This window comes from Epinephelus fuscoguttatus, linkage group LG13 (assembly GCF_011397635.1).
Source record: "Epinephelus fuscoguttatus linkage group LG13, E.fuscoguttatus.final_Chr_v1".
Classification (NCBI taxonomy): domain Eukaryota; kingdom Metazoa; phylum Chordata; class Actinopteri; order Perciformes; family Serranidae; genus Epinephelus; species Epinephelus fuscoguttatus.
Genome location: NC_064764.1, coordinates 40275667 through 40301656, shown reverse-complemented (window position 1 = coordinate 40301656; position 25990 = coordinate 40275667). Strand labels below are relative to the sequence as shown.

Here is a 25990-nt window from a genome sequence, read left to right as displayed (position 1 = left end):
GAATAGTCTCCAAAAACTGCATTTACTCCTTTTTTTAGATCAACATGTGACAGAATCCACATCCTACTATATAATGACGAAAACTCTTCACTGACTTGGTCAATCCATGTGAAATTTGGCACAGTGGTAGAGGGTCATGGGAGGATGCCAATGAAGCAATATTACATCAGTTGGCCAAAGGGGGGCGCTATAGCAACCCATTGAAATGTCAAACCTTGAATGGGCATATCTCATGTCCCGTATGTCGTAGAGACATGAAACTTTGCACAGAGATGCCTCTCCTCATGAGGAACACATTTGCATCAAGAACCCATAACTTCCGCTTATATAGATTTTCCGCCATTTTGAATTTTTTGAAAAACACTTCAAATGGATCTCTTCCTAGGAAGTTTGAGCAATCTGCATGAAACTGGGTGAACATAATCTAGGGAGCAATATCTAAAGTTCCCTCTTGGCAAAAGTTGGAAAACTTCCTAAAACTGAGCTTCTATAAGGCAATGAATATTGCGGAGGGCGTGGCTCATCACATAAAGGTGTAGAACATCTCAAGGGTTTCACCCATCACCACGCAACTTTGTAGGCATATGACCACACATAATCTGAGGGGACCCCTCCATTATTGACCCCATCAAACAAAATGGGGGCGCTAGAGAGCTCATGTCTTATCTAGGCCTAACCGCCATATGGATTTTTACTAAACTTGGTAGATATGTAGAACAGGACGCCTCAAGGTGACTGCAGAAATTTAACTCTAATTGGCAACTGGGTGGCGCTATAACAACAGAAAAATGCTGGTATGCATGGTATGGTATGCTGTACATAATCAGGGAAACTGTCAGTGTGTCATTCTGTCAGTCAGTCATTCTGTCTGTCCCACATTTTTCTACTCACTGATGTGGTCAATCTGTGTGAAACTGCACATAGGCATTGAGGATTGGCATAGGTAGAAGGTGACAAAGCTACCAATGGCTATGGACTAGTTATACATGATTTAGGAAATCACTAAACCTTCAAAGAAAAAAAAGTATAATAAAAAATATATAAAGTATATATTCGTGACATTCGGGAAGTTGGAAAGTTTTGGTCCTTTCATGGAGTTTGTTGGAAACAAGAAACTATAGAATAACATCAGCCTTATAACTAAAGCTGCAGTTCCTCTGAGGGGTGCGAGATGTATTTTTCATTTTTTCAAACGTGTGTCCTTGTGTTCGTTTTCAAAATGAAGATATAAAAATTTAAAGAAGGGAACTGTATGTTTGGGGTTGTTTTGGTGAGACTGACAGCAGCAGTAGTAGCTGGCGCCTGCTTGCCCCTCTAAGGCACACACAAGGTGGTGTAGAAATTTGGATTTTCTGACCAGGTGTAAGCAAAGAGAATAGAGAATTTGTTTTATTGTCATTGTACTGGTGCATACAACGAAGTTCAGGCGCAATGTCTGAGCGAAACTCAAATATACAAGATATAAAATAACAATTAGAGTGAGAAGAATAAAAACTGTTCATACAACTGACACTCCAGCGCGCACTGTGACCTTAAGGCTTCCTTTAGAGACCTTCTGTATGTACGACAGCATGTACCATGTCTACTTCTTTATCCCCTGTTCAGACTGTGTCCTGTATGTGTGTGTGTGTGTGTGGTGACTACAGCTCGATGAGGGGCTGTAAGGACGGCCCTGGCTCCACTGCCCCTGAATTATTAATAGTCCTGCAGAGAGAAGTGCCCCTCTCCCAAGTACCAGAAGGACAGACGGAGCTGTTTAACCCACGTACATGCCGATATCAGACCTTTCTTGTGAATCACAGTTGGTGTCACCGAAAGGTCAGACAGCAAACTGGTTTTTGTTGTCCCCTGGATTCTCTCCGTCTGTCTGAATAGTAAATCGAGGGACCGCTGACATGAATTGACTGCAATGTCACTTCCTGTCATTATGTGGTTTGCTGAGAGGATAATGACAGCTCGGTTGGTACAAATCAATGAGAGGGGGAGAGATGGAGGGAGAGAAAAGGAGTACACATCTCGTATTGTGTCCCTCAGACCGGTCCATAGCTTAGACTAAATTTACCTCCTCGCAGTGGTATGCCTCCGCGAACCCGTCAAGTTGCACTTACAGCTTACATCAATGTCTGTGATAACATGGATGCTTCACATACATTTCCCCTGGGCAGCACAGAAGAGCAACGCAATCAACAAGGTGGACATCCAAGATTAGAGTCACCAATTATCTGTCCAAATGTCTCTGCTTTTGATCCTGAAATTAATGGCCAGAAAAGTCGTTTTCTTTTTAACAGTGAAGTTGCCCTTTGACCTTTAGAATATAAAATGCCATCACTTCCTCATTTTATTATATTAGACATTTGTGAGAAATTTTGTCATAATTAGTGCATAAGTTTCTCAGTTATGTGAGGTCATAGTAAACTTGGCCTTGTGAAACTCTATTATGAGCTGCGCCTTGTCAAAATAAATCCAAACCTATATGACTGGACCATGTGGGAGTTTAATGTGAAAGGACAGACACAGGAAGTGTCCACGCTCAGCAGTCAGACAGGAGTCAGGTTAATCTCCAGGGCTGGTACCTGCGGTTATTCCACAGGCTAGTTAATAACATGTCGGGCAGGAAATCCAAAGTGTGGGATCATTTTGAGAAGGTGAAGGACGAACCCAAGGTGATATGTAAACTCATCTTCATTGGTCGACTACAAACATGATGTATCATCTGAAACATGGAAGTAGCTACATGCCCATTAGCCCACAGCATCATTAACAGGCGGCTCGCTCAGTGTGTGACGTGCACTTGGAGATAAAATATAGGCCTATATTAATGAAGGTTCATTAGTACGGTTTGTATTTCTCTGTAATGTAGCACAGTGTTAACAATGTTACTGATACTATTCTTTCTCACACCTTCAACTCAAACCACCAAAATATATCATTACATTCATATCAGAAACATGCAGGAGACTAGTCCACTGATGGACCCTGATGAGGACTGCTGGTCGACCAAGAGAATTCTTAGTCTTCGTCCAAATTCCAATCAGTTCGTCCTTGACTTAAAATGGACATTTGTGCCGAATTTAAAGAAATTCCCTTGAGGTGTTCTTTAAATATTCCGTTTATGAGAATGAGACAAATGCAAGGTCACAGTGACCTTGACCTTTGACCACTAAAATCTAATCAGTTCATCCTTGAATCCAAGTGGATATTTGGGCCAAATTTGAAAAAAAAAACCCCATTCAAATAAATCCCGGAGTTCTTGAGATATCACATTCACAAGAATGTGACAGACCAGGTCACTGTGACCTTGTCCTTTGACCTATTACCACCAAAATCTAATCACTTCATCTTTAAGTCAAAGTGAAGAGTTGCACCAAAGTTGAACAAATGATCTCAAGGTATTCCTGCGTTCACAAGAATGGGACAGACAGACAACCTGAAAACATGTTGCCTCCAGTCACAGCTGTGACCGGCGCTGAGACATAAAAACATCATCTGCAGTTCATTATTTGACCCAACAACATGCTTGTGTGTGTTTTGCTGATGCTCACTTAGAATAAAGTTAAAGACACACAAAGTCTAATGTTGATCTTTGCCCCAGTTCACAGTCAAAAAGGAATAATGTTAGCTCCACTGGAAGCTGTCTGTTTGTACATGTTTACAGGTTTATCAGATCGTACGCCAGAGTTTCATGTCACCGGCAGGATTTGAGATTCTCCGCTGAGAGACGCTTGTGGAATATCAACAAAGCTGCGTCTTATTAAAAGCATCGGTCGTGCTGAAAATTGATCCACGTGGGGGCCGTCCTTGTGCATAAGTGCCTCTGTGCCTTCGCTGTGGATACAAAATTACCAACATCACTCTGCTGAGGTGTGTAAGTGTCATCTCGGATCTGTCTTTCAAGCGAGACGAGGTAGGTGAATGTGCAAATGGTTAAAGCTGAATAAGGCGATCTGTTAATGTGAGAATCTGAACATCCCATCATACTGAACCACAAAGCGTGGCTGCAATAAGATACGATCTCATTTAATCTGCATCTGGGAACACTAAAAATGTTTCCCGAGGACAGAGCTTACAGTATAATTGAGAAGAGTGATAGAGTATCCAATATTAGATCTGCTCAACTTGCCCAAATGAAATTTTAGCGTCTGGCAGGATATTACAGTACATGACAATTAAAAACGTGTACACTAAAAGCCGTCCGCCCAGAGAAAGTGGACCACAAAGCATTTTCAGAGAGGAATTTTCTACCACTCCCACCACACAGACTCTAAATTTAGATGTGAGGAGCTCACTGTTTACCGTAAATACCTAAAAAGGAACCTTTTTTCTGGCCCTGACAACACGGCAACAAGCGATCATTAGTAAATCAGCCTCACTGATTGGGGTGTGTGCAGTAAATCCGTGTGTGAGAAGCACTTACATCCATTATTAATGTAACCAACATGTTTTTGGACTGTGAGAGGAAACTGGAGAAAATCCAGGCAGGCAGACGGAGAACACTCAAACACCAAACAAAAGGCCTCAGCTGGCCGATAGGTTCAAACCCACATCCTTCTCACAGTGAGGTGACGATGTTAAACACAACATGTGGCAAAGTGGCATTAAAGATACTGTGAATAAAAAAGTCAACATTTTACCTGAATAAAAGAACAGAGGTTTTAGCAACAAAATGTACTGCAAAGCTTTCCCATGTTTTCTGCCACATATAAAATGCTACAATGACGGATGTTCATGTTAAATGTGGCTTAAGTTTGAAATAATGAGGTAAACTTATGAAACATATTCGCTGTGTGCAGAGACCTCAGGCTGCAGACCATTGTGAACACTCTGTTTCACAGTTTTCAGACTTTAACATGCTCATGTCAAATCGTGACAGATTTCTTCATATGGTCATCTGCACAAGGCACACGACTGCAAGTCCACAGTACATACTATGCTGCATGTAGCTACGTGCTAACATCAGGGAAACATGAGCCCTTTTTAGACAGGAACTGTGCGAATTTGCAGGAAAGCCCAATCAGTCTTTTTTCAGCATTGGCAGTATAAAAACAAAATTGGGGAGTGCAGCAAAAGGCCGCCTCGGTCTGTTAAAACTAAAAGGATTCCGCCAATATGTCTACCCTACGAGGCAGAAAATTGGGCGCCTCGGATCAACTCGCCAATCCGGCTCTGTGTGTCTAAACGCTCGCAGCTTGCCGACAAAACAGCCCGACATTCGCCGAAAATCTGGCAGTGTAAAAGGGAGCAAGTCCAATGGTGTTTAGAAGCTTTTATGTGTGATGTTTCCTGGTAGAAAAGTGCAGCTATTCTCTGTTAAAGTCAGTACCTGGCTGTAATGATGGTGCAGAAACACTGAGATGTGGAAGATGCTGACCAATCAGAGCAGACTGGGTGTTTCTGAGAGGACGGCTTGAGGCCCTGACACACCAAGCCGACGATCAGCTGTTGGTCAATGTTGGACCGTTGTTGAGAGTCTGTTGCCCTAGTCTTTGTGATGTGTCCCACACCACTGGCCCTTGTCAGCTTTCTTTTAGCCCGTCCAACATAGTGAATCGGCGTCACAGACAGCAGAGCCCGTCAGTGAATTAAATTACTCTGAATGCAGTTTCTTCACCACTTTACCTTAATGTCAGGCAGGACTCCAGTCTGCTTCTCCAAACTGGCAACGTGCCAACTTACATTTGCTGTATGTAACATACCATCTATAGATACATACATACATATATACATACAAACCCCCCTCAAAAAGGCTGAACCATCCCTTTGTACAGTAAATGTACCTGAAAACATACCTCTAATTTCTAAATTCTAATCCAATACTCGTTTTGACACAGTCAGTGAATGTCTCCTCACGATCAGCTTACTGTTGTTCTGTGTGTGCTAAAAACATCCAGTGCTCATACACAACCCTGGATTTGTAAATGGGACACAAACAAAGTGGCTTGGACGAAGCAACACAGCGCCACCGTGTTTTGCTCGAGCACAGGACAGATGAAAGGTGACAGATGTATAAAGACAGAGGCAGAGGGAACGAGAGGGACGGTGCGGTGAAATGGCGCTTCTGAAGCATCACTGCGAGAGGGTTGGATTTATTGGGTGCTGAGTGCAAATATCAACAATCTTTTTTTGCTGATTCCACCTTTAAGTAAAGCTCCTGAGTAAATGTACTTCACTGTGTGTGTGGGTGTGTACTCACCAATATCCCAGGAGCCAGGACTTTCGATCTCTTTGCGGCCTATGAAGTACCAGACGCACGCCATCCAGTGGGCCAACAGGGCGAACATGGACATCAGCAGAGTGAGAACCACAGCGCTGTACTGGGAGTATCGCTCCAGCTTCTGCAGCAGCCGCAGTAACCGCAGCAGCCGGACCGTCTTCAACAGGTGGACCCCAAAGTACTGCACAGATACATACACACCACGTCATTATAATACTCAAGGAACTAAATTACTGAATACATTTTTATCCCTTCATCATGTGCTGTTAATAATTTGTTAGTGTAGTTGACAGTTAATCCAAAAGACGGATCTTTAAAATATTCTTCAACTGAAATGAAACATTTTTCAACTCTAAATTAAAATTTAAAAACTCATTTTGCATACATGTGTAGTAATTTAGCTGCACTTTGAGTCATGTTTCAGGATTCTGAGCATGGAAACACAAATTAATGAGACCTGCAGTGCGTGAGCACCAACACCAGATTGGCGTGGTGCCATTTGTTAGTCTGATGAGCATCAGTTTGGATGAACTGTTCATCTAATAAACTCACGAGGGAGCGGACGACATTATGCATTCATTCTCTCTTTCTCCTAATTTGGCTTATTGCCATGGGTGTGTTGGTGTGGATAATGAATGCAGGAGACACAGTAAGTGTCCATGAGTGCTTTTCTTTCCAAAAAAGTTGATTAGTCACACACTTTGTTGATGCAAACACACACAGAGGAGACTCACCACGCTGACGTTGAAAGCGTACAGCAGGTCGAAGGGCAGGGCAGCGATGAGGTCGACGAAGAGCCATGTGGTGACGTAGTGGACGCAGATGGAGCGGGCGTCGTACACGACCTGACCCGACGTGCTCACAAAAGTGGTTCGAAAGTTCAGCAGTATGTCTGCAGAGGTCGATGGCAACAGGAGACGCAGGTGTCAGTGACAAATGAGTGTTACAGGATAATGAATAAATTACAGAGCGATGGTTGTTCAGTGAATCAAATTAAGTTTGAAAACAACAGAAAGAAAGTCAGAAGTTCATTAAACAGCTTCGAACTGATCGAATGTGTTAGTACTAACATTTACTAATATACATAAAAGAAATACTTCACTCACAAAATGAGCATTTGTGTATTTCACATTTCAACAGAAAACTTCAATTCTTCAACTTCAAGTTTACTTCTGAACTTGCTTGAGACATCCTGTGATCTATTACAGTTACATTTTTTTTACTTCTGAATGTTTAAGGTTTCAAAGTTGTAAGGCAGGACAGTTTTTTAAACTCTTCCACTTGTTGTATTCAAAGATATTGACATGTGAAACCTCAGAGACCTACTGAAATCTTTCTAATTTAAGAAACAACTAAATTTTGAAGATGACCTTTTCTTTGACCTCCATGTTTAATCACTGGTTGTTTTCAAGGTTTAGTTGTCTGGAAGACAAGACGTAAGTTATGTTACATGCAATTTGGCCTCAACATGACAAAACCACCAGCATACCTCTTAAGACAACCTGCTATTCCATGTCTCAGGTGTTAGTAAGGATCTCTGGGGTGTAGATAATTGATGCAAAGCAGCTTAGGAAGAGAAATGAACACATCTGAGGGCTGGTGTCACATTAAGACTCTTCCACTGTAGCTCTCTGAGTGAACGTATTGACAAACACGCTGCCCTATTAGTCCTAACAAACAGGATATCCTTTAACTGCGGGTGGCTCGTATAATTTCATTGCAGAAGTTTGCTGATGGAGGCCTCGTGTTCACTCTTTTCCATTAAGGCAAATTGTCCATTGAAGAGCGCTCCTATAATGCTCCTACAGTTAGATGGACAACAGTGGGGACAGACAGGCCCGTTGTTTTCTAGGAAATGAGTTAGCAATGAGACGTAATGGTCTTTGGCGAATGGCTCATATCCTTTCACTGCTGCGTGTGCATCATTAAAAACTTCAACTAAACTTTCATTGTGACTGATGAGCCTCTCAGAGACAGGCTGTTTTATTGACTTCCCATCAGAGGCGGTTAATACATCGATGAACAATCACTGAGTCTTGTTAAATACTGAAGCGAGCGCTGATGTTTGATAAAAGACAGTGTGTCCTCTGTGAGAAGATCTGTCATGATTTTCTAATTTCACTCTGCACTTAAAACCTGTCGTGGCACACATGTTGGTGGAACGAGTACCTTGCAGAGTGAACCTTGTTAAAGGAATACCTTACACAAAAACATGACTATTTGTATACCTGTAACTCGCCCTGTGTTAGGTTGAATTTATTAAGAAAAGTTTGTTTTTTCCACGTGCCTCTGCGGTGAACGAAGAATCCAAAAACAGCAAACATTCTTGATGAGCTGAAGGAAAGGGGTCTGCGTTAACAACAAAACCTCCATGCACAACTTGTGCAGTATAATCCAAGTCTCACTTCTAGACTTGTGTGCTCAGTCCTTCCTGAACACATACATTTTCACAAACACCTTACTATTTAAAACCCTTCCAGACAAACAGTCGTATGCACAGACAAGTAGTGCGACCAGGCAAGCGCATGCGTTTGAACTCTACTCAACTGAATATGTGAGCAAAGTTTAAATGCAGGGATGTTTTCATGATAGTCATGTTTGTGTGAAAATGAGTTATGAGTTGGGGAGGTAATGATCATGACCGGATGAATGAGACTTGGATTATAGGGAGCGGGATGATGTCATCATTCACAGCGAGTCAGCCATTTTGGAAGGATTTAAAGGAATTAAAGGCCTGTCCCATGTACAGCCTGTTGAGTTTGGTAATTTAGGCAAATAACAGCCTGGGCTATTAATTGAAGTTTTACGATAAAGGGCTCTAGTTTCCCAGCGCAGCGCAGGGTGGCGCAGGGTGGTAAACCCCGCGCAGAGCTAGTTTTGAGCAGCGCAACCTGAGGTGCGCTCAGTTTGGTAGTTTGGTAGACCGAGGTGCGCTGAGATGGGTGTGGCGGTGCAGCAGGGGGAGGTGCCAACAGATCCAGCTTGGCGCAGTGACAGTTACGTGCCAAAAGGCTTCGCCAAAGGTGCGCTAAAAGCTCGCCAGTCAGGTTTCCAGAATGTCAGGCACATTATCGATGCAATAAATACCCAAAAACCACTATACAATGCAACTATCTGCAATCAGCACATAAATGTATCTCTATATTGACTGTCCCGTCACATCTGATGTCAGATCAAAGGGGATTAGCACCGTTTGGCACGTTTGGCACGCGTAATGGAAACCCAACCTGATTTGATTAACACAGCTGCAAACTAAAGAGTTCACATCCCTCCCAGCCAACCACAAACAGCCACAGCATCGGCCGTCTGACGCTGCTGCTCTCTTCTGCCATGGCAAATTGAGTAAACTCTCATTACACCTTCGTGCGGTGCATCTAAGGGCGAGGAGAGGGGCTCATTTGATTGGTGTGATGTGAATCGGCTGTATAAAACCCGCTCCACGCCTTCTCTCCTCCCTCTTTCCGACTTGCGCAGGTAGGAGGGACGGAGGTGGGAAAGAGGAGTAGCTGCGTCAGTGCGCACGGTGTGCCAAACTTGCAAAATCTGCCTGGCCACATCCAGTAGCGCAGAAGTGCAGGTGTGCTGCGCCTCTGCCTCGTCCGGTCTACAAAACTGGAGGCCATATATATACAGTCAGACACAAAGGTAGGCTAACGTTGTAGCTAGCTAGCTTATCTTTGTCTGAATAACTGTGTAGTTGTGTATTTGGCTTGTAGATCTGGAGGTCCTGTAACTTTACCCACCTGTTTGTAAATTGGACATTGGCCACAGATATAAAATCCATAGATTTAAAGTTTTTGAACTGCTGACAGGTGCAGGCACTACGGTCAAACACCAAATCATCCAGACATCAGGGACTGTAACATTAATAGGTAATAAGCTGCCACGGTCTGTAAGGATTGATATTATTAACTACCTTCAGTTTTGTAATATTTCGCTGCTTTGCCTCTGTCGAGAGCTTTTCTTTATATGGCCGTTTGTCTTTTGGGTGTACTTATATGTTTTTGATGAACGACTGCCTGATGTTGCCAGATGCTCTGTGATTCCCTACACTGCTGGAGTTGTGCGAGAGTTTGGAAACTGATGTTATTATATTGTTTTGCTGTTGTTAATCGAGCCCCAACTTTCTCCAGTTCATCAAGAATTTTCTCTACTTTTGGATTTTTCGTTCACGTGGAGGCAGGTGAGAAAAACAAAGTTTTCTCCGTGATTTCAATGTAACACAGTGTGAGTGACTAATAAACAAATGATTATTTTGGGGGTGACAGATTCTTTTAACAAATGCAGCACGTTCTCTCACCTAAAATAAACAGAATCTCTACGAGGATGTCACTGACGCTGGGCGGGCTCCGTGGGGCCGTGCTGCTCCCTTCATCCCGCCCTCCCACCACTGTGAAACACACGTTATAGGGAACAGTGACGGCCACATAGAAGGTCGCCAGCAGGATCAACCAATCCCAGCCGGCCTTGAAGGTTCCATAGTGAAGCAGGATGAAGCGAGACTTCTGGATGGCTGCTACCTTGTACTCCGGGATCGGAGGCTTCTCCCCGAACATGTTCTGGATTGGACGACAGGGGGCGACAGAGGTTAACGTCATTTTCCCTTCCTCTATTACTTTTCACCTTTTTTTGCTCCTGCACATGAAAACATGTCCTTATACACACTCTCAGTAAACCTCTTCAAGCTTATATTGCGCAGAGAGCCATTAAGACCCACACAAGTGTAACAGAAACTCCAGTGAAGGTCTCCAACAATGCCAAGTACAAATACTGAACTGTATGTCACAGAGAATTACAGTGTGTATAAATACCATATAAAATGATTCACAGGACACTTTGAGTTTTCCACTTGATCTCACAGCGCAGCCATAGAAACAGCACCTCACTCACTTTAACTGTGTTAAACTGCAGAGTTTTGATTCAGCATTGAAAAAAAAAAACACAGACAGAAAAATCATGCGTTATACTGTGGGAAATGTTTTTCATTACTTAAGGAAACAATGAAGGAGAAAATTGGGAACATTAGTTTCAAATAAATGGATAATTAGCCTGCACATATACAGTATTGTCACTGAGAGGTGCGGAGAGGTTTAATCTTATTTTTATTCCGCTTTTATGTTCTCATTAATCATAAAGTTTCTGTGTTTCCAGCTTGAAGACAATGCTTACTGTAAACAGGGTAATACTGCAACGATCACCTCAAAGAAAAGCTTCTGCTGATAGAAAGTGAAGACAAAGGGAAAAATAAATGAGCTGCTAATTTAAAAAAGGTCTAAAACTTAAACTACAAAATGTTTGTGCAACATATTGTAACTATATAATGTGATTTCCACCTGGATGTTAGTATCACTGATCTATTCACACACATCTTCATTCATTCATTCATTCATCTTCTAACCGCTTCATCCTCTTGAGGGTCACGGGGGGGTGGAGCCTATCCCAGCTGACACTGGGCGAGAGGCAGGGTACACCTTGGACAGGCCGCCAGACTATCACAGGGCTGACACATAGAGACAGACAACCATTCACACTCACATTCACACCTACGGACAATTTAGAGTCACCAATTAACCTGCATGTCTTTGGACTGTGGGAGGAAGCTGGAGCACCTGGAGGAAACCCACGCTGACACGGGGAGAACATGCAAACTCCGCACAGAAGGGCTCCCACACCCGGGATCGAACCGGCAACCCTCTTGCTGTGAGGCGCCAGTGCTAACCACCACACCACCGTGCCGCCCCACACACATCTTCACCCATTTTAATATACAAAACTAGAACTACCTCTTCGTGGTTCGTCAATCAGTCAAGTTGCACTTACAGTTTACATCTATGTCTGTGAAAACATGGATGCTTCATACACATCTTCAACCTGACGGCCCAGAAGATTTGCAGCAGCACAGTTTTAAGGTGGACACCCAAAATTAGTGTCACAGATTCAGTATCTGACCAAATGTCTCCCCTTCTGTTCCTGAGACATGATGCTGAATAAAAAAAAGTGTTTTTGCGGAACATTATGATGTCACAGTGACGTTGACCTTTGACCTTTTGGATATATGTCATCACTTCATAATTTTTCCTACTAGACATTTGTATGCAATTTTGTCATATTTAGAATATGAATTCTTGACTTGGGACCTCACTAGTCTGAGTGGGCAGAAGTTCACTGCAGAGATCAGCCTCTCATTGGTAGGAACGAGCCACCCGCTGAAGTCCCGCCTTACCACCTCCGGTTGTGCAGCAGTTTTCAAACGTTTTCAACACGTCCTTTACTAACTTTTGCGGTGTTTGATCTTGCGGGGATGTAGCCATTTTTCTGCCATGGTTCGCATCCTGTAGGCGATATTTTTGTGGACGTGTTACACCAAAACCTGTTTCCCCCCGGCAATATTTTTGCAAGCGCACCGTTGCTGTGGCACCGTCCAGAACGATTGTGATTGGTTGAAAGAAATACAAGCAGCCGGGGCGTTTTTTTCTCCAATCTTAAAGTGAGAGTCGGCACAGCCAGACCTTTCTTTTCTTGAGAAAGGTCTGGTGAGCGAGACTAGGACCTCACAAAACATGTTTTGCGTGGTCACAGTGACCTTGACCTTTGACCATTGACCTCCAAATTCTAATCAGTTCAATGCTGACGCCAAGTGGATGGTTGTGCCAAATTTGGTGAAACTCCCTCAAGGCCTTCTTGAGATATTGCATTCACGAGAATGACACAGGTGCAAGGTCACAGTGACCTTGACGTTAGACAACCAAAATCTAATTGGTTTATTGCTGAGTTGAAGGGAACTCCAAAGGATTTCCCTCAAGGTGTCGAGATACTAAAACATACGCGTCAGCAGCGCTTCATAAAATAATAATAATGGCATAACAGGCAATAACAAATATCAACCATCTCTGTTCTATGGTGCCTGATCTCGTCCTCTGCTCAGAGGGTAAGGAGCTCCTGGACCCCATTGGTTTCCCAGTTGGCAGACATTTTTGGCTGCTGTTCTTCTTCTTTGAGTTAGCTGCTAACTGCTCAACTCTCCCATAGTGGGTGGCACACATAACACGGTTTCAAAACATCACACTCATGCTACCCATTAACCCTTCCTGCTGGCTGTCTGATTTATAAAGACACCGTTTCAGCGCTTTTACTACCTCCATTCCCGGCTCACAGGTGAGACAATTCCGCCCCCCCCCCATTCCTTATATACAGAATGGTGAGGTGGCATAATGGCGCAATATTCCGGCTTTGAACAGGCAGTATAAAAAGGGCTAATGCCTCTGGCCACTGCTACCGATGGCGTGGAGGCATAATAGAGACAGCCAAACAAAAACCTAAAATGATGATCTCTAAAAACTAAGGATGGGATCGAGAATTGCTCCCAGTTGAGAACAGCTTTCGAATCATCCGATCCATCGGAACTGTAAACCTCCAACCTTATCACTTCCTTTCATAAATGCATACAAACATGTTTTTCTGATGGTTGTATGTGGCAAAATGATGACCTTGAATACATGCGTCTACACAGCTGGAAGCTCACAACGAGAAGGAATCATGAGGAAGAACGAAGCTCCATCTCACAAGTAAAGATGACTGCAGTGCTGCTGTCTGTAAAATGATCATTTAAGGTGAAGGTGAAAACACCAGCAGTATACTGAAACATCTCTCTACGCAACACTGGCTTCAGTTTCAGGAATGCCGTGTATTTGAAACTACACGAGTGCGCCTGCTTCTAAACCGAGCAGCATGTCCGTTACAGAGATAAGAGATATATGCAGAGATGAGAGATAGATGCATGCGTTTTTCTACTCTGCTTGTGCACTGTGTTCAGAGATGATAAAACTGCGTTGACACTGAAAACCTGAGAAGGTCTACTTTTATTCCAAGTAGAAAACAGATCTGGAATCACGAAGGGAATCAATAAAGAATCAGATTGATGAGAAGAATCCAGACTGTCATTGGTAATAATAAAAATAAAAATTACTATCCTGACTGAGAACAAGTAATGCCCCCTAAGTAGGCGTCACACGTTCAGGATGCAAACTGCACAGATCTGCATGTTTGTTTTATCACTGACTTCAGCGAAATGCAGAACTCTTTACCTCAAAGTCGAACATTAGTGAGCAGACTTCAGATGACCTTCACACCATCTGTCAGGGTATGTGTGTGTGTGCGTGTGTGTGCTGCCCACTGTAGCTGCTGCAGGAGGTCTGCACCACAACGCTGGGCCTCCTTTTTTGGTTAAAGAAACAACTTGGGAAACAATTAAAACCAACTTCTTTCATTACAAAGCAGCAACTAACTTTTATTCCATCAGGATAAAAGAGTCTTTGAAGAATCTGGAAATGTCTTCAGAACAGATTGTTTGTTGTTGAACAACCTGTAGGGGTTTTTAAAGCTTGGCTAGTTCTATATTTAGCCATACCTCTGTGACTTCATCACTGCAAAAGTCTCAAAAGTAAAAATAATGATTACAAGTGAGGCTGTGCGGTGCTGGTCTGGCATGCAATACATCTTCTGGCAACCAAACATGTTATTACTCCAAAAATATGAACCTGTGTCGGCACAAAGTTCGTCCAGTCTTTGGGGGAAGTAGATTAAACCCTTTTTTACAGATAAAGCAGCGCAGACAGCTGCAGAGAAACTTACATTGTTGATCTTGAGCTTGCTCTTGTCTTGTTTCTGCAGGTGTCCCGACAGGTGATAGAGAACAGCTCTGCTGCGGCGCCGGTTGGCATTGAAGCCTGGAGGGCGAGTTACCTGATGCACCTCCAGACCCGTCTCTTCATCTGTGGAGGAGATGGAAACATGCTGAGCCACAATCCAATACGCGCCACAGGGTGAGAGTTTAAACCAAGCTGTGTGGACTGAAACACTCGCAGCACAGAGACGGTGCTTTATCAGCTACCTTTTATTAGTCAAGGCAGTGAAAACATCACTTGGACCACGTCTTAAACCTTCTCACCTCATTAAACCAGCCGATGCTGCCTCAGTGAAGCAGCGTACAGTCTCACAACTGTCTTTGTCAACATGCTTTAGGGTGGATTTCCCAGTATGTGAGCTCATAACTCCTCTGTGCCGGGCCTATACTCAGATGTACACATGCTGCTCGAGAGTTTGTGTAAATATTTGATGTGATATTGACGTTCTGTCTGCCTCTGTGGCTCTTTATCGACTAAACAAGTGTTCTTTAGGTAGACTTTGATGCTCTGGGCTGACATCCAGATCTGTTTTCTTACCTGTTTTTTGTCTTCGTCTGTGTTGTGTGTTTTTTATGCCACTGTCAAAGACAAATTTCCATTTTATGTAAAGTCTGATGGACATTAAAGAAGTCTAAGTCATTCACTAAATAAATAAGGATAAGATCAGATAAAGTAAAGAAGGAAAGAAGATGAAGAAATGCAGCAGGTAGATTAAGGGAGTTATTTTCTGTTAAACCATCGTCGCAATGGAAAATCCTCTTGTCTCCATTTCCACTTGACATTTCCGATTATGATTGCTCCTCTGTGTCCATAATATGATGCCATGCTTAACAACCCCTGTAACCAAATCATTTTCATATTCAGCCACTAAATTTAATTTGTTCATGGTATCCAGGATGGATTTCAGATGGTGGAGAAACTAAACACAGATACTGAGATTCTTTCTTTCTCCCTGAATGTACTCTGCTGTTGAGACTTAGACTCAGACATTTTCCTATCTTCAACAGCTGTTTTGACAGATGTACAAATGAGGTATTGTGGTTGTGTTGTAGTGTGAATCTGTAGAGTTAGAGACAACGTTCCTCTGGGAAGCTTTAAACAGGATAAACTAGACACATAGTGCTGGTGAAGATGACAGTTTGTCCGCTGAACTGCGTTGAAGCAAGGGATTCCTTTTACTTTAAAACATGAAATCCAAATTAAACTGCCAATATTCTCCAAATATCTTCAGACACTGTGTGCATTACCGCATCTTGAACCTTTCTACAACAGCTTTATACCCCAACAGAGTGTGAACATCATCAGAACACCTCTAGACACTTTTGTCTTTAGACATGGTCGCAGCTGGTTTCGACACCTTAAGAGGAACAGTTAGACATTTTGAGAAATACGCTTCTTTGCTTTCGTTCTGGGACTTAGATGAAAAGGTCGACACCACTCTACAGACTCCAGGAAACTACTAGTCCTATCCAAGAAATAGACATCACATTTTACTTTATTCCCTCTGGTCAGTTTATTGGTTGTTTGGTCGATATGCTCATGTCTGACCAACTTCTCATTGGCTGAACTGTCACTAGAGTTACTTTCATTTGGCTGAGTGTCCACCAAAGTGTTTTAATTCCAGCTAAGATGATACAGAACAGCCACAGAAGTTAAAATGTCAGCACAAGGTGGAGTACTCGTTCTGGTCCTTGTTTTGAATGAAAGGAAGGCTGAAGCATGTAGGGAGAGCGGACGGACCCACTGGTCTAACAGTATTGATTTCCTCTTCACTGTTATTGTTGTTGATCAGTACTTGGTATTTGTTCTGCTCTTCCTTCACTGTGATTGGATGGGTTTGCAACTCTCAGCGACCAGAAAAACAATACCAAAGTGCTCAGCACCTCGTCACACTGCTGGCGTCTGTAGCAGAGTGTAAATATGCAATAATTTAAAAAGGACACGCACCTTTAGTCAGAAACAGTTCAGTGAACACACAGCGCTACAAGTTGTACAGGTAGAGTGACCGATTCAAATAATGCAGAGACAACGTGCAGATTGTTCCCCCCATTGACCAATCAATTGGTTTAAGAGCAGATAGAATTTGAGGCAACCATGATTTGAACCAGATTAACCAAACAAGATTTAACATGTTGATAAATTAACCTTCTGATAGGTTTATTTTGTTACCTTAAAGGTGCAGTGTTTAGGATTTAGGGGAATATATTGGCAGAAACAGAATACAATATGTTTTCTTTGGTGTATAATCACCTGAAAATAAGAATCATTGTGTTTTCGATACCTTGGAATGAGACGTTTATGTCTACACAGGGAGCAGAACCTCATTTACAAAGATCTCCACGTTCACCCATAGTGTAGCTTTGAAAAAAATACTGATTTGTAACATGACATTGCTTTATTCAGTGTTTTTACCAGTTTAAATCACTTGGTCTGTTTGTTTTGGAGAGGAGGAGACCTCTGTGGATAATTTGGTTCACGGTAAAAACCTCCTGAAAGTCTGGATTAGATAAAAGGTGAGCGTACATTAGCATGTGTTGGACAAGCTGCCCATCTCTGACACGCCAAACAGCATCGGAGAAACACTGATTTTTACCATGACACTGCTTTACTCAGTGTTTTTACCATTTTAAATCACTTAATCTGTTTGTCTGTGGATAATCTGACTCTCGGTAAAAATCTCCTGAATGATGAACAGTTTCTTTGTTGTCTTTGTGCTAAGCTATGCTAACCGGCTACTAGCTGCAGCTACACAGAGTGGTATTGATTATCATCTGACTCACGTTTTATATCGTTCCGAGATGTCAAACTGTTGTTCTATGGGAGACATAAATACACTGGGCTGAGACACACTGAGATAACAGCACTCTGAGGTCTCAGGGTCATTCCCCCCCCCCCCCCCCCATACTATACTATACTATACTATATGAACACTATAGGTGTTCAGTCACATTCACACATGGAGACAGGTGCTGTCTGTTTTTACCTGTAACTGCTCTCCATGCATTTGCTGCTGGCAGGTGAGGAATGTAAAGAAGGAGACGGTATTTACACGCCTCAGGGCAGATTCTTCATACTATGCTGTGATTACTGATATGGCTGCTTTACAGAATATACAGTGTGTTCTCTGGGGGAGCGTGTGTGTGCTGGTGGGGAAAATGGGCCGGCCATACATTTTAAATTATTAATACAGTCAATTAACAGTGTGTATATATATATATATATATATGTGTGTGTGTGTGTGTGTGTGTGTGTGAGTACGTTGTAGCGTACACCAGTGTGTTTTTAATAGAACTTTCTGTGAGACACATTTAAGTCTCTCTTTCTTTGATATTTTTCCATCCTAAATGTGTTCCATGTCTTTTCCTGTCCTTGTCAGTCCCCTTCTATCTCACGAACTGATTGTGCATTTTGAAAAGCCACATCACGCTGCGTTAATTGCCAAAAGTGAGCTGTTCATCCAGTCAGCAGACTCCCGCTGAGCAGGAGCACAAGCAGGTAAACGTGCTTGTTTGTGTCAACTCATCACATCAGAAATGTCAAAGTCTTTTCTTTCTTTCATTTTCCACTTGTTACTTTTTCCTCTCTTTCATCTCGCTCTCACATCCAGAGGTTCCTAATTTAGCAGAGAGTTGAATGCTATGTTAACGGTCACGGTCGTGTCTGGTCATGAATCAGAAATAGAAGCAATTTAAGGTCTCTTTTGTCTCTCGCTCGCCTTCCCTTTCCCTCTACTTTCCCCTGTGGTGTGTACCGCACACCAAATCTGGCAGCTTGAATCTGACATGTCATAAGTCATATGTTGCGTGAAACACAGCCAGAGAATATGAAAGCAGGCTTCAATCATTTGGGCTGTAAGGCGATGAGATATTCAGCCAAACGAGAGGGCCTGTGCAAGTGGGGGAAAATTGGCTAAGTGATTTCAAGCAGGTGCTCTTCCCCACCAGGAAGCACCGCAGACAGCAGCTCCGAAAGTTAATCTAAAAAAACTAAAATTTTAAACACTCCACTTCATCTTAAGAGTCTTGATTACTCTGCTTCTCTCGCCGTCTCTCTACAGGGTTGCTATTCAACTCTCACATTCTCTGCGGTGATCTCAGCAGGCAACAGGATTTGGAGGTTTAAAAGTTAGATTTGAATGTTTGTAATAACTGTGCATTCAGTGTTTGCCATATGAAGTCTGCAGGAATGCAAAATATTGAATGCAGAGTTTCTGAACACAGTGTCATCCCTTCAGACTCAAAACACACCTCTGAAATCTGCTCTTACAGCTTTGCATGCTGGGATTTCTCACTCTGTTTTCACAGGAGTACCAAATACAGTTTGAAACCCCCCCAAAGAACTCTGGGCTGATGGAGGGTCAATCGATAGTGTGTGCTCTGACAGAAATACAACCAAGCAAGTAAGCGAATCAACTGGCTCTGGGCTCACTTCATAACGTGCAGTATCCTGGCAAACTACAGGTTTCATTGTTGCCCTGCAGGTTGAAGGTTGGCTTTCAAGGCGTACAGAATTTATTTTAACAAAGTGAGACAAAAAAAATGAATAGACTGAGTTCAGAAGGCCTCCAAATTAGAAGACAAAATACCCTGCTTGCTAGAAAGACTTCTGATATGACGCCCCAATCGACAGGACATCATTTGTCTGTACCTCCAAAACATGTTGGTTAATCAATGTTTTTTTGTTTGTTTTTGCAGCAACAACAACTTGGTAAGGGTTTGGGAAAAATCATGGTTTGATTTAAAGGCTCTGTATGCAACATTCAGAGCATTAATATGGCAGCTGTGTAAAGATATGGTGGGGTAATGGCATCTGATGCTTTGGTAGACGGACTGGCACATGTGAGTGCCGATGTGTTAGGCCCACTGGCTACTTAATCACCAGTGTTACTGCTGATAGCGGGACTGACGTGGTCACAGAAGCATAGCGCCCATCTTCTGACTCAGCCACCTTCATGTTGAGAACCATGCGCACAATCATAAGTTGGGTGTCTATCCAGAATGTGAAGGAAATTTTTACTGAGTTTCTAGAAAATCGGCAGAATGAAAATGTGAATGTATGTGCTTTTCTATCCACTACGGTTCTGCAAATATTGGGAGTTGGTTAACTGAAATAAGCAGCAGGTGGCGCTAATTCTCCAGAAGAAGAGGGCGCAACAAGACGACATAACTAAAGACACACAGAGAGCACACATAGAAAGTTTGGAGTTCTGGTAACAGCTCTGTGTGCGTACATCAACAGAAGGCTTGCAGGGTCATGACTATATGTCATTTATTCACCGCATCTGTTTCCATTGCGCTACGTCACACTGACTTTTTATCAATGCACTGGCAGTGGGTCGTCTACTAATGGGAAGATTGGCGGTGCAATCCCCGGCTCCTCCAATCTGCATGTCAAAGCATCCTTTAGCAAGATACTGACTCCCAAACTGCTCCCGATGGTGCTTCCATTGGTGTGCACAAGCGTGTGAATGGTTACTGAGTAGCAGGTGGCACCCTGTATGGTAGCCTCAGCCAACAGTGTGTGAACATGTAAATGTGACGTAGTGTAAAAGCACTCTGAGTGGTCGGACACTAGAAAGGAGCTATACAAGTGCAAATTAATTTACCTAACGTTTCCACCTCCCCTAAACTTGGGGTTTCCACTCAGGGGTTTTCATGCATTGACTGAAAATGCACATACAAAGAGATGGATGGAAACACACCTATGGATACCCTCTAAATTTTGCACACGACTCCTTTAAAACAAGTTTTTTGTCAAGGTTCGGGGAGTCTTTGTCGTCATGGTTTCAATCATACAGAAAGTGGTCACGCAACAAGAGTGATGACTGTTGCTTGGGAAAAGAAAAGAACAGCTGTCCCCTGTATTAGCTCCAATGTTTTGACCTGTATAAAAGATGAACGTGGCTATGGTGATGTCACCCATCTGTTTGTGGAATATTCACTCTAATGAGAACTGCTAAAAAGCCAAAAAAAAGTTTTTCAGCCTCTAGGGTTATTTTTGTGGTATGCAGCCAACTGAATGTGTGCAGTAGTGCTGCCTCCGTCCTCAAGTTCCTGCTCAACTAGGCCGGACTTTAAATTTTAATCACCTCACAGAACTTTTAAATCAATTTTCTCGGCTTGAGGAAAGTTTTACAGAAATAAAACCTCCATGGATCAAAAAGAATCAATCAGAAATGACCTTGATTGCAGTTCATGGTGTCCTGTAATAGTTTTACAGTCAGTATATGTTTTTTACACTTTTTTTATAATGGTGGTCCATGGGAAAATGCGATCAGGGCCACAGGGGATTTTTTTACGCTGCAACAATGCGCGTGGTGGCGAGGAAAAAACTTGAAAGCAAGCCTGAGCGGCTTTCCTGGGCACATTAGGTTTAGCATTGGGCGAGAGGGTGGAGCTAACCTTAACACTAGCTTGGTTAGCACGGTGCAGTAACAGTAATAACTAATTGTGGTAATGCTGATTTTAATTTTCGTGAGTTACAAACACTTCCTTTTTCAGCCCTGGAGGTTGCTGCTTGACCCCGACTCAAGAAGGTCCAACTGTGGACATCCAACTTGTGACTCTACTGTCTTCTCATTATCTGGAGTCCCTAGGTGTGGAGTCCTCAGCTGGACCCTTCCCCTCCGATATCCTTCTTATGTGGATTTTGTTGCTCTATGATAACGTCACTTAACGTCACTGCTAAAGGTGTTTGTCACGTGAACATATGTGGTTTTGGGAGGACAGTGTCACTAACATTGAGGAATAGTTCAAATCTCAAATATAAGAATATTAAAGATTACCAGATGCAGTTTTAATTCGTAAAGTCTTAATGTCAGTCACTGTAAACAGAAAAGACGTCAGTGCAGTTTGCATATTCCCTGCCCGCAATTAATTCCTGACTGCCTCTAATTAACTCACAAAATACCGCCTGCTAATTTCAATTGTAGCCAAGTATCTGCATTATCACAAGCTGTGTGTCATCCCTGACAGAATGTTTATGGCTCACCACATTCATTTTATTAGAGGAAGTCGTTAATATTAATGCAACAATATTCAAATTGACAGACACAGTTATTTAATCAGGGTTGGATTTACACTGGGGAGAAGACGCAGCACAAAAGAAGGGATGAAAATTACTAATCAGAGCTTAATTGTTGTTTGCTTGGAGGTACAGTAATTGCAGTGGCACTTAACAGCTGAAAGGAAAACCATCCTGCATGATGAGATTACATTACGTTATAAATACCAGCTTTACAGGAGATAAACAGGACAGAACTGTAAGCAGGTGTAACTCATATAAACTCACCTGTGTCGGGTCCTTGCTCTGGATCCTGGTCCTTCTTCTTGTCCGTGATGTCTTTGTGGGACACGAGGAACAGAACCACCTCGCCCTTCTCATTCTTAATGGGTACAATGTCCAGAAGACACCAGAACTGTGTACCTGTAGAGACAACACAGAAACACTCAGTCAATGCATCTTATCCAGCATGTACTGTTATTACATGGTAAAGTAAGGCATGGCAGGTCTATTACTCCCCACAGTCAACACGTTGCAGGCGTGTGCATCAATTGCACCGTGTGAATAAAGTGTCAGGAAGGTAAATAGGCTCACTGGCAAAGTGTGTTTGTGTCTGTAATGTCACCGACTGTACTGGAGGTTCACTCGGTCTTTTCCTTTAGTCAAGATAAAGTGAACATGTATCAGCAGGCCGAGTCAACATAATTAAACACCCACCTGGATGATCAGTAATTTGGTATGATTCATTTCAAGTGGAATACACAGGTCAACACCAGAGTGAGTCTATCATTACATATTTTCTGTGTCTGTGACAGAGATCAGATCATTGTAAGCTGAGGTGGAGGAAGTACTCAGCAGCCCCTTCATGATGAGTTCATCAGGAAACACTGATTTGTTTTATGTGAAACTGTTTTATTCAGTGTTTTTACTGGTTTTAATCATCGGGTCAGTTTTGGAGAGGAAGTGACCTCTGCAGATAATTCGACTCGTGGTAAAAACCTCCTGAACAAAGAACACAAAAGGAATTCTGGCCAGAGCCTTCAGCTGGATGCAATCTGCAGTCCCCATAAATATTACACACTGAACCTTCTAACGTGTTCATAATGTTGCAGCTGTTAAATGTGGGGCTAATTTTAACTACTTTATGTAATTGATCCAGCCCAGTTGCCAAAATAAATGTTAGCTTTGTCTGTTTCTGCAAACCACAGATGCGTTACACTTGTATGTTATTATGTGGCTAATTCATTGATCCATTTTGGCTCAGAATATTGTCGGAAATGTCGGAAAAAAAAACCTGCTTTGGTGGTACTATTCCAGCTGGAAACACAGCAACAGGTATTAAAAAACAGACATTTGGTGGCTAAAAAGCTGCTGGAAGACGCAGTGATGTCTGGCTATAAAACAACCAGTCTTGTTGTTGGTCTCAAACAGCGGACTGTGGTCTGTGGTCTGCAGCTTGACTGGCGTCTCACCTGTGTGACACACCATCCACAATCTTGCCCTCCTCCTGATCAAAGTCAGCTCATATACTACATCACTTCAGCAACATCGATATGACACAAATGAAACAGGCAAATGTAACATATCCGTAGTTTGCAGAAACGTATAATGCCAACATTCTCTGCTGTAAGGGCTGATTTTATCTGATGGGTGTATTTTGGATTTCCCCCAAGAGCTCAAAAAAGTTTAATCTTAATCTGTATTACATCATAATTGATTATATTTTGTATTATTAATCTGGATCTGCAAACTAAATAGTAACTAATGTTATTAAAAGAATGTAGTGCTGTAAAATGTCCAATATTTTCCTAAATGTAGAGAAGAAACAGGGTTCTTCCTGGTTCAAGATGAGGTAGCGGCGGTACCATCCTGATCATGTGCACCATGGAGGTCACCATGTTCTATGGCTAGGTTTCTACAGGAGCCCAAAATGGATGAACCAAACACTAGCTCAGCTCCATTTTCATGTCAGCCACCATAGTAAGAAGCCCAACTGCAATAAGCAGTGTTGGAGTTACACTGATTTGTTTGTTTGTTTTGGAGAGGAAGAGACCTCTGTAGATAATTCAGCTTCTGGTGAAAACCTTCTGAATGTCTGGATATTAAATTATCAGAGAAAACAGGTGAACACACGTGAGCATGTGTTGGACTAGCCGCCTGCAGCAATATTCAAGATTCAAAATTCAAGACAACTTTATTAATCCCCTAAAGGGCGATTTCATTTGACAGCTCGCACAACAACACACACACACATAACACATAGAACACAGAAAGAAAATTGACAGCTGTGTGCAAATTCTGTTAGTCGCCATGATGAATTACATTAAAATGTGAAGAAAACACCAATAAATATGTTCATTAAAAATAATCAATACTGGCACTGGATGATAAAAATACATAGAGGTACACAGTACCCAATGCACAATGCACAATGTACACAATACAGTTCATAAGGATGTGTTTAACAATCGGACAGCAGAGGGGATGAAGGACTTGGAAAAGCGATTACCCTTACAAGCAGGTTGGGCGTAACGACGCCCTGAAGGCAATAGTGAAAATTCACTTGCTAAAACATGCCTGAAGAACTTAGAATGCTGTGTGACTTCCTCAGAACCTGTTGCTCCCATAGAGGACCTAGCTCTCTCTGCTTAAGTCCGATAAGCTTGGAACAAATTTTCACAACTCTGTTCAGGCTATTCTTGTCCCTGAGTGACAGGTTTTGAATCAACAGATAAAAGAATAAGTCAAAAGGCTTTCAATGAAGGACTGATAAAAGCGACAAAGAATCACTGGGCTGACAGAAAAAGAATTTAACATTTGAAGAAGATGAGTCCTCTGCTGTCCACGTTTGACCAGTGCTTCAGTGTTAACCATTTAAGCTGGTTGTCAAACACAGTGCCTAGATATTTATAGGAGCTGACAATTTCAATCTTCTCTCCATCTATGACACTCTCAGTGAAGGCCTTCTTGTTACGTCTAAAATCAATCATCATTTCTTTAGTTTTGGATGCATTTAACTCTAGAAAGTTGTCCTTACACCAATCTACAAATGCAGGGAGAGCCACACCGTGGTTGTGTTGGGCACCCTGAAGGAGAGACAACAACACAGTATCATCCGAAAACTTAACAAGGAAGCTGCTGTCACAAGATGATCTGCAGCTGTCAGTGTATAAGTTATAAAGAAGAGGTGACAATACGCACCCCTGTGGTGAACCGGTATTAGTTACAACAGTGTCAGACAAACGACCATTCACAATGACCCTCTGCTGTCTGTTGGTCAAGAAGTCTAAAATCAATAAAACAAGTAGATGTGGTAGTTTAAAATCAGAAATCAGTCTCTCGATTAAAAGACAAGGTTGCATGTGATTAAAAGCGGAGGAGAAATCTCCAAACAGTCTAGCATGGGCATTAGGTTTCTCCAGATGTTTACACAAGGCGTTAAGAATAAAAATCTTAGCGTCCTCAACACCCCTTCCAGCCTGGTAAGCAAACTGTAGAGGGTTGAGTTTACCCTCGATAGCTGTGAGAATCTCATTCTTAATTATTTTCTCCAGGATTTTCATTATCAATGAAGTGAGGGCATTGGCCTTAAGTTATTAGGCTGCCTAGGCTACTATTCTTCGGTAATGGCACAATATGAGATATTTTCCACATACTGGGATACTGAAAAGAATCAACTATCATTTGAAAAATATGTTTAAGAACACCACCAAGCAGCACAGCGCAGTGATGCAATGTACGGCCACATATACCGTCAGGACCTGGGGCTTTTCTCACATCAGTGCCTTTCAATAACTTCACCACCTCGTCTATCCTCTCCCTATCAATAGCCAAACTGCATTAGAAATACATGTATTTGTAACATGAAAGTGCTTTCTTCGGTGCCGTAACATTGTTCCGACCTCTCATTGTTCTGACTTCTCATTAGTCCGACGTCCCGTTGTTCCGATATGTGATTATTACTGTATTTGTGTACCATAGAGGATCAGCAACACAACAAAAGTAGGCTACTGGTCGAGATACAAGTGTCATAGAGAGGAGAGAGTGAAACACCATAACCTCCTGTTATTAACTCTGGGATCGGGGTTGTGTG

General features: G+C 42.4%; 1 protein-coding gene across 1 annotated transcript in view; it reads right to left on the bottom strand.

Moving 5' to 3' along the window:
* kcnh3 (potassium voltage-gated channel, subfamily H (eag-related), member 3) overlaps positions 1-25990 on the bottom strand; it is a 235867-nt gene that overhangs the window by 51822 nt on the left and 158055 nt on the right. Inside the window, exons 3-7 of the mRNA XM_049593955.1 lie at positions 22186-22320; positions 14843-14982; positions 10512-10770; positions 6946-7103; positions 6191-6392 (exon numbers count right to left, since the gene is read on the bottom strand). Coding sequence (XP_049449912.1) covers positions 6191-6392; positions 6946-7103; positions 10512-10770; positions 14843-14982; positions 22186-22320 — 894 coding nt within the window. The remainder of the gene's footprint in view (positions 1-6190; positions 6393-6945; positions 7104-10511; positions 10771-14842; positions 14983-22185; positions 22321-25990) is intronic.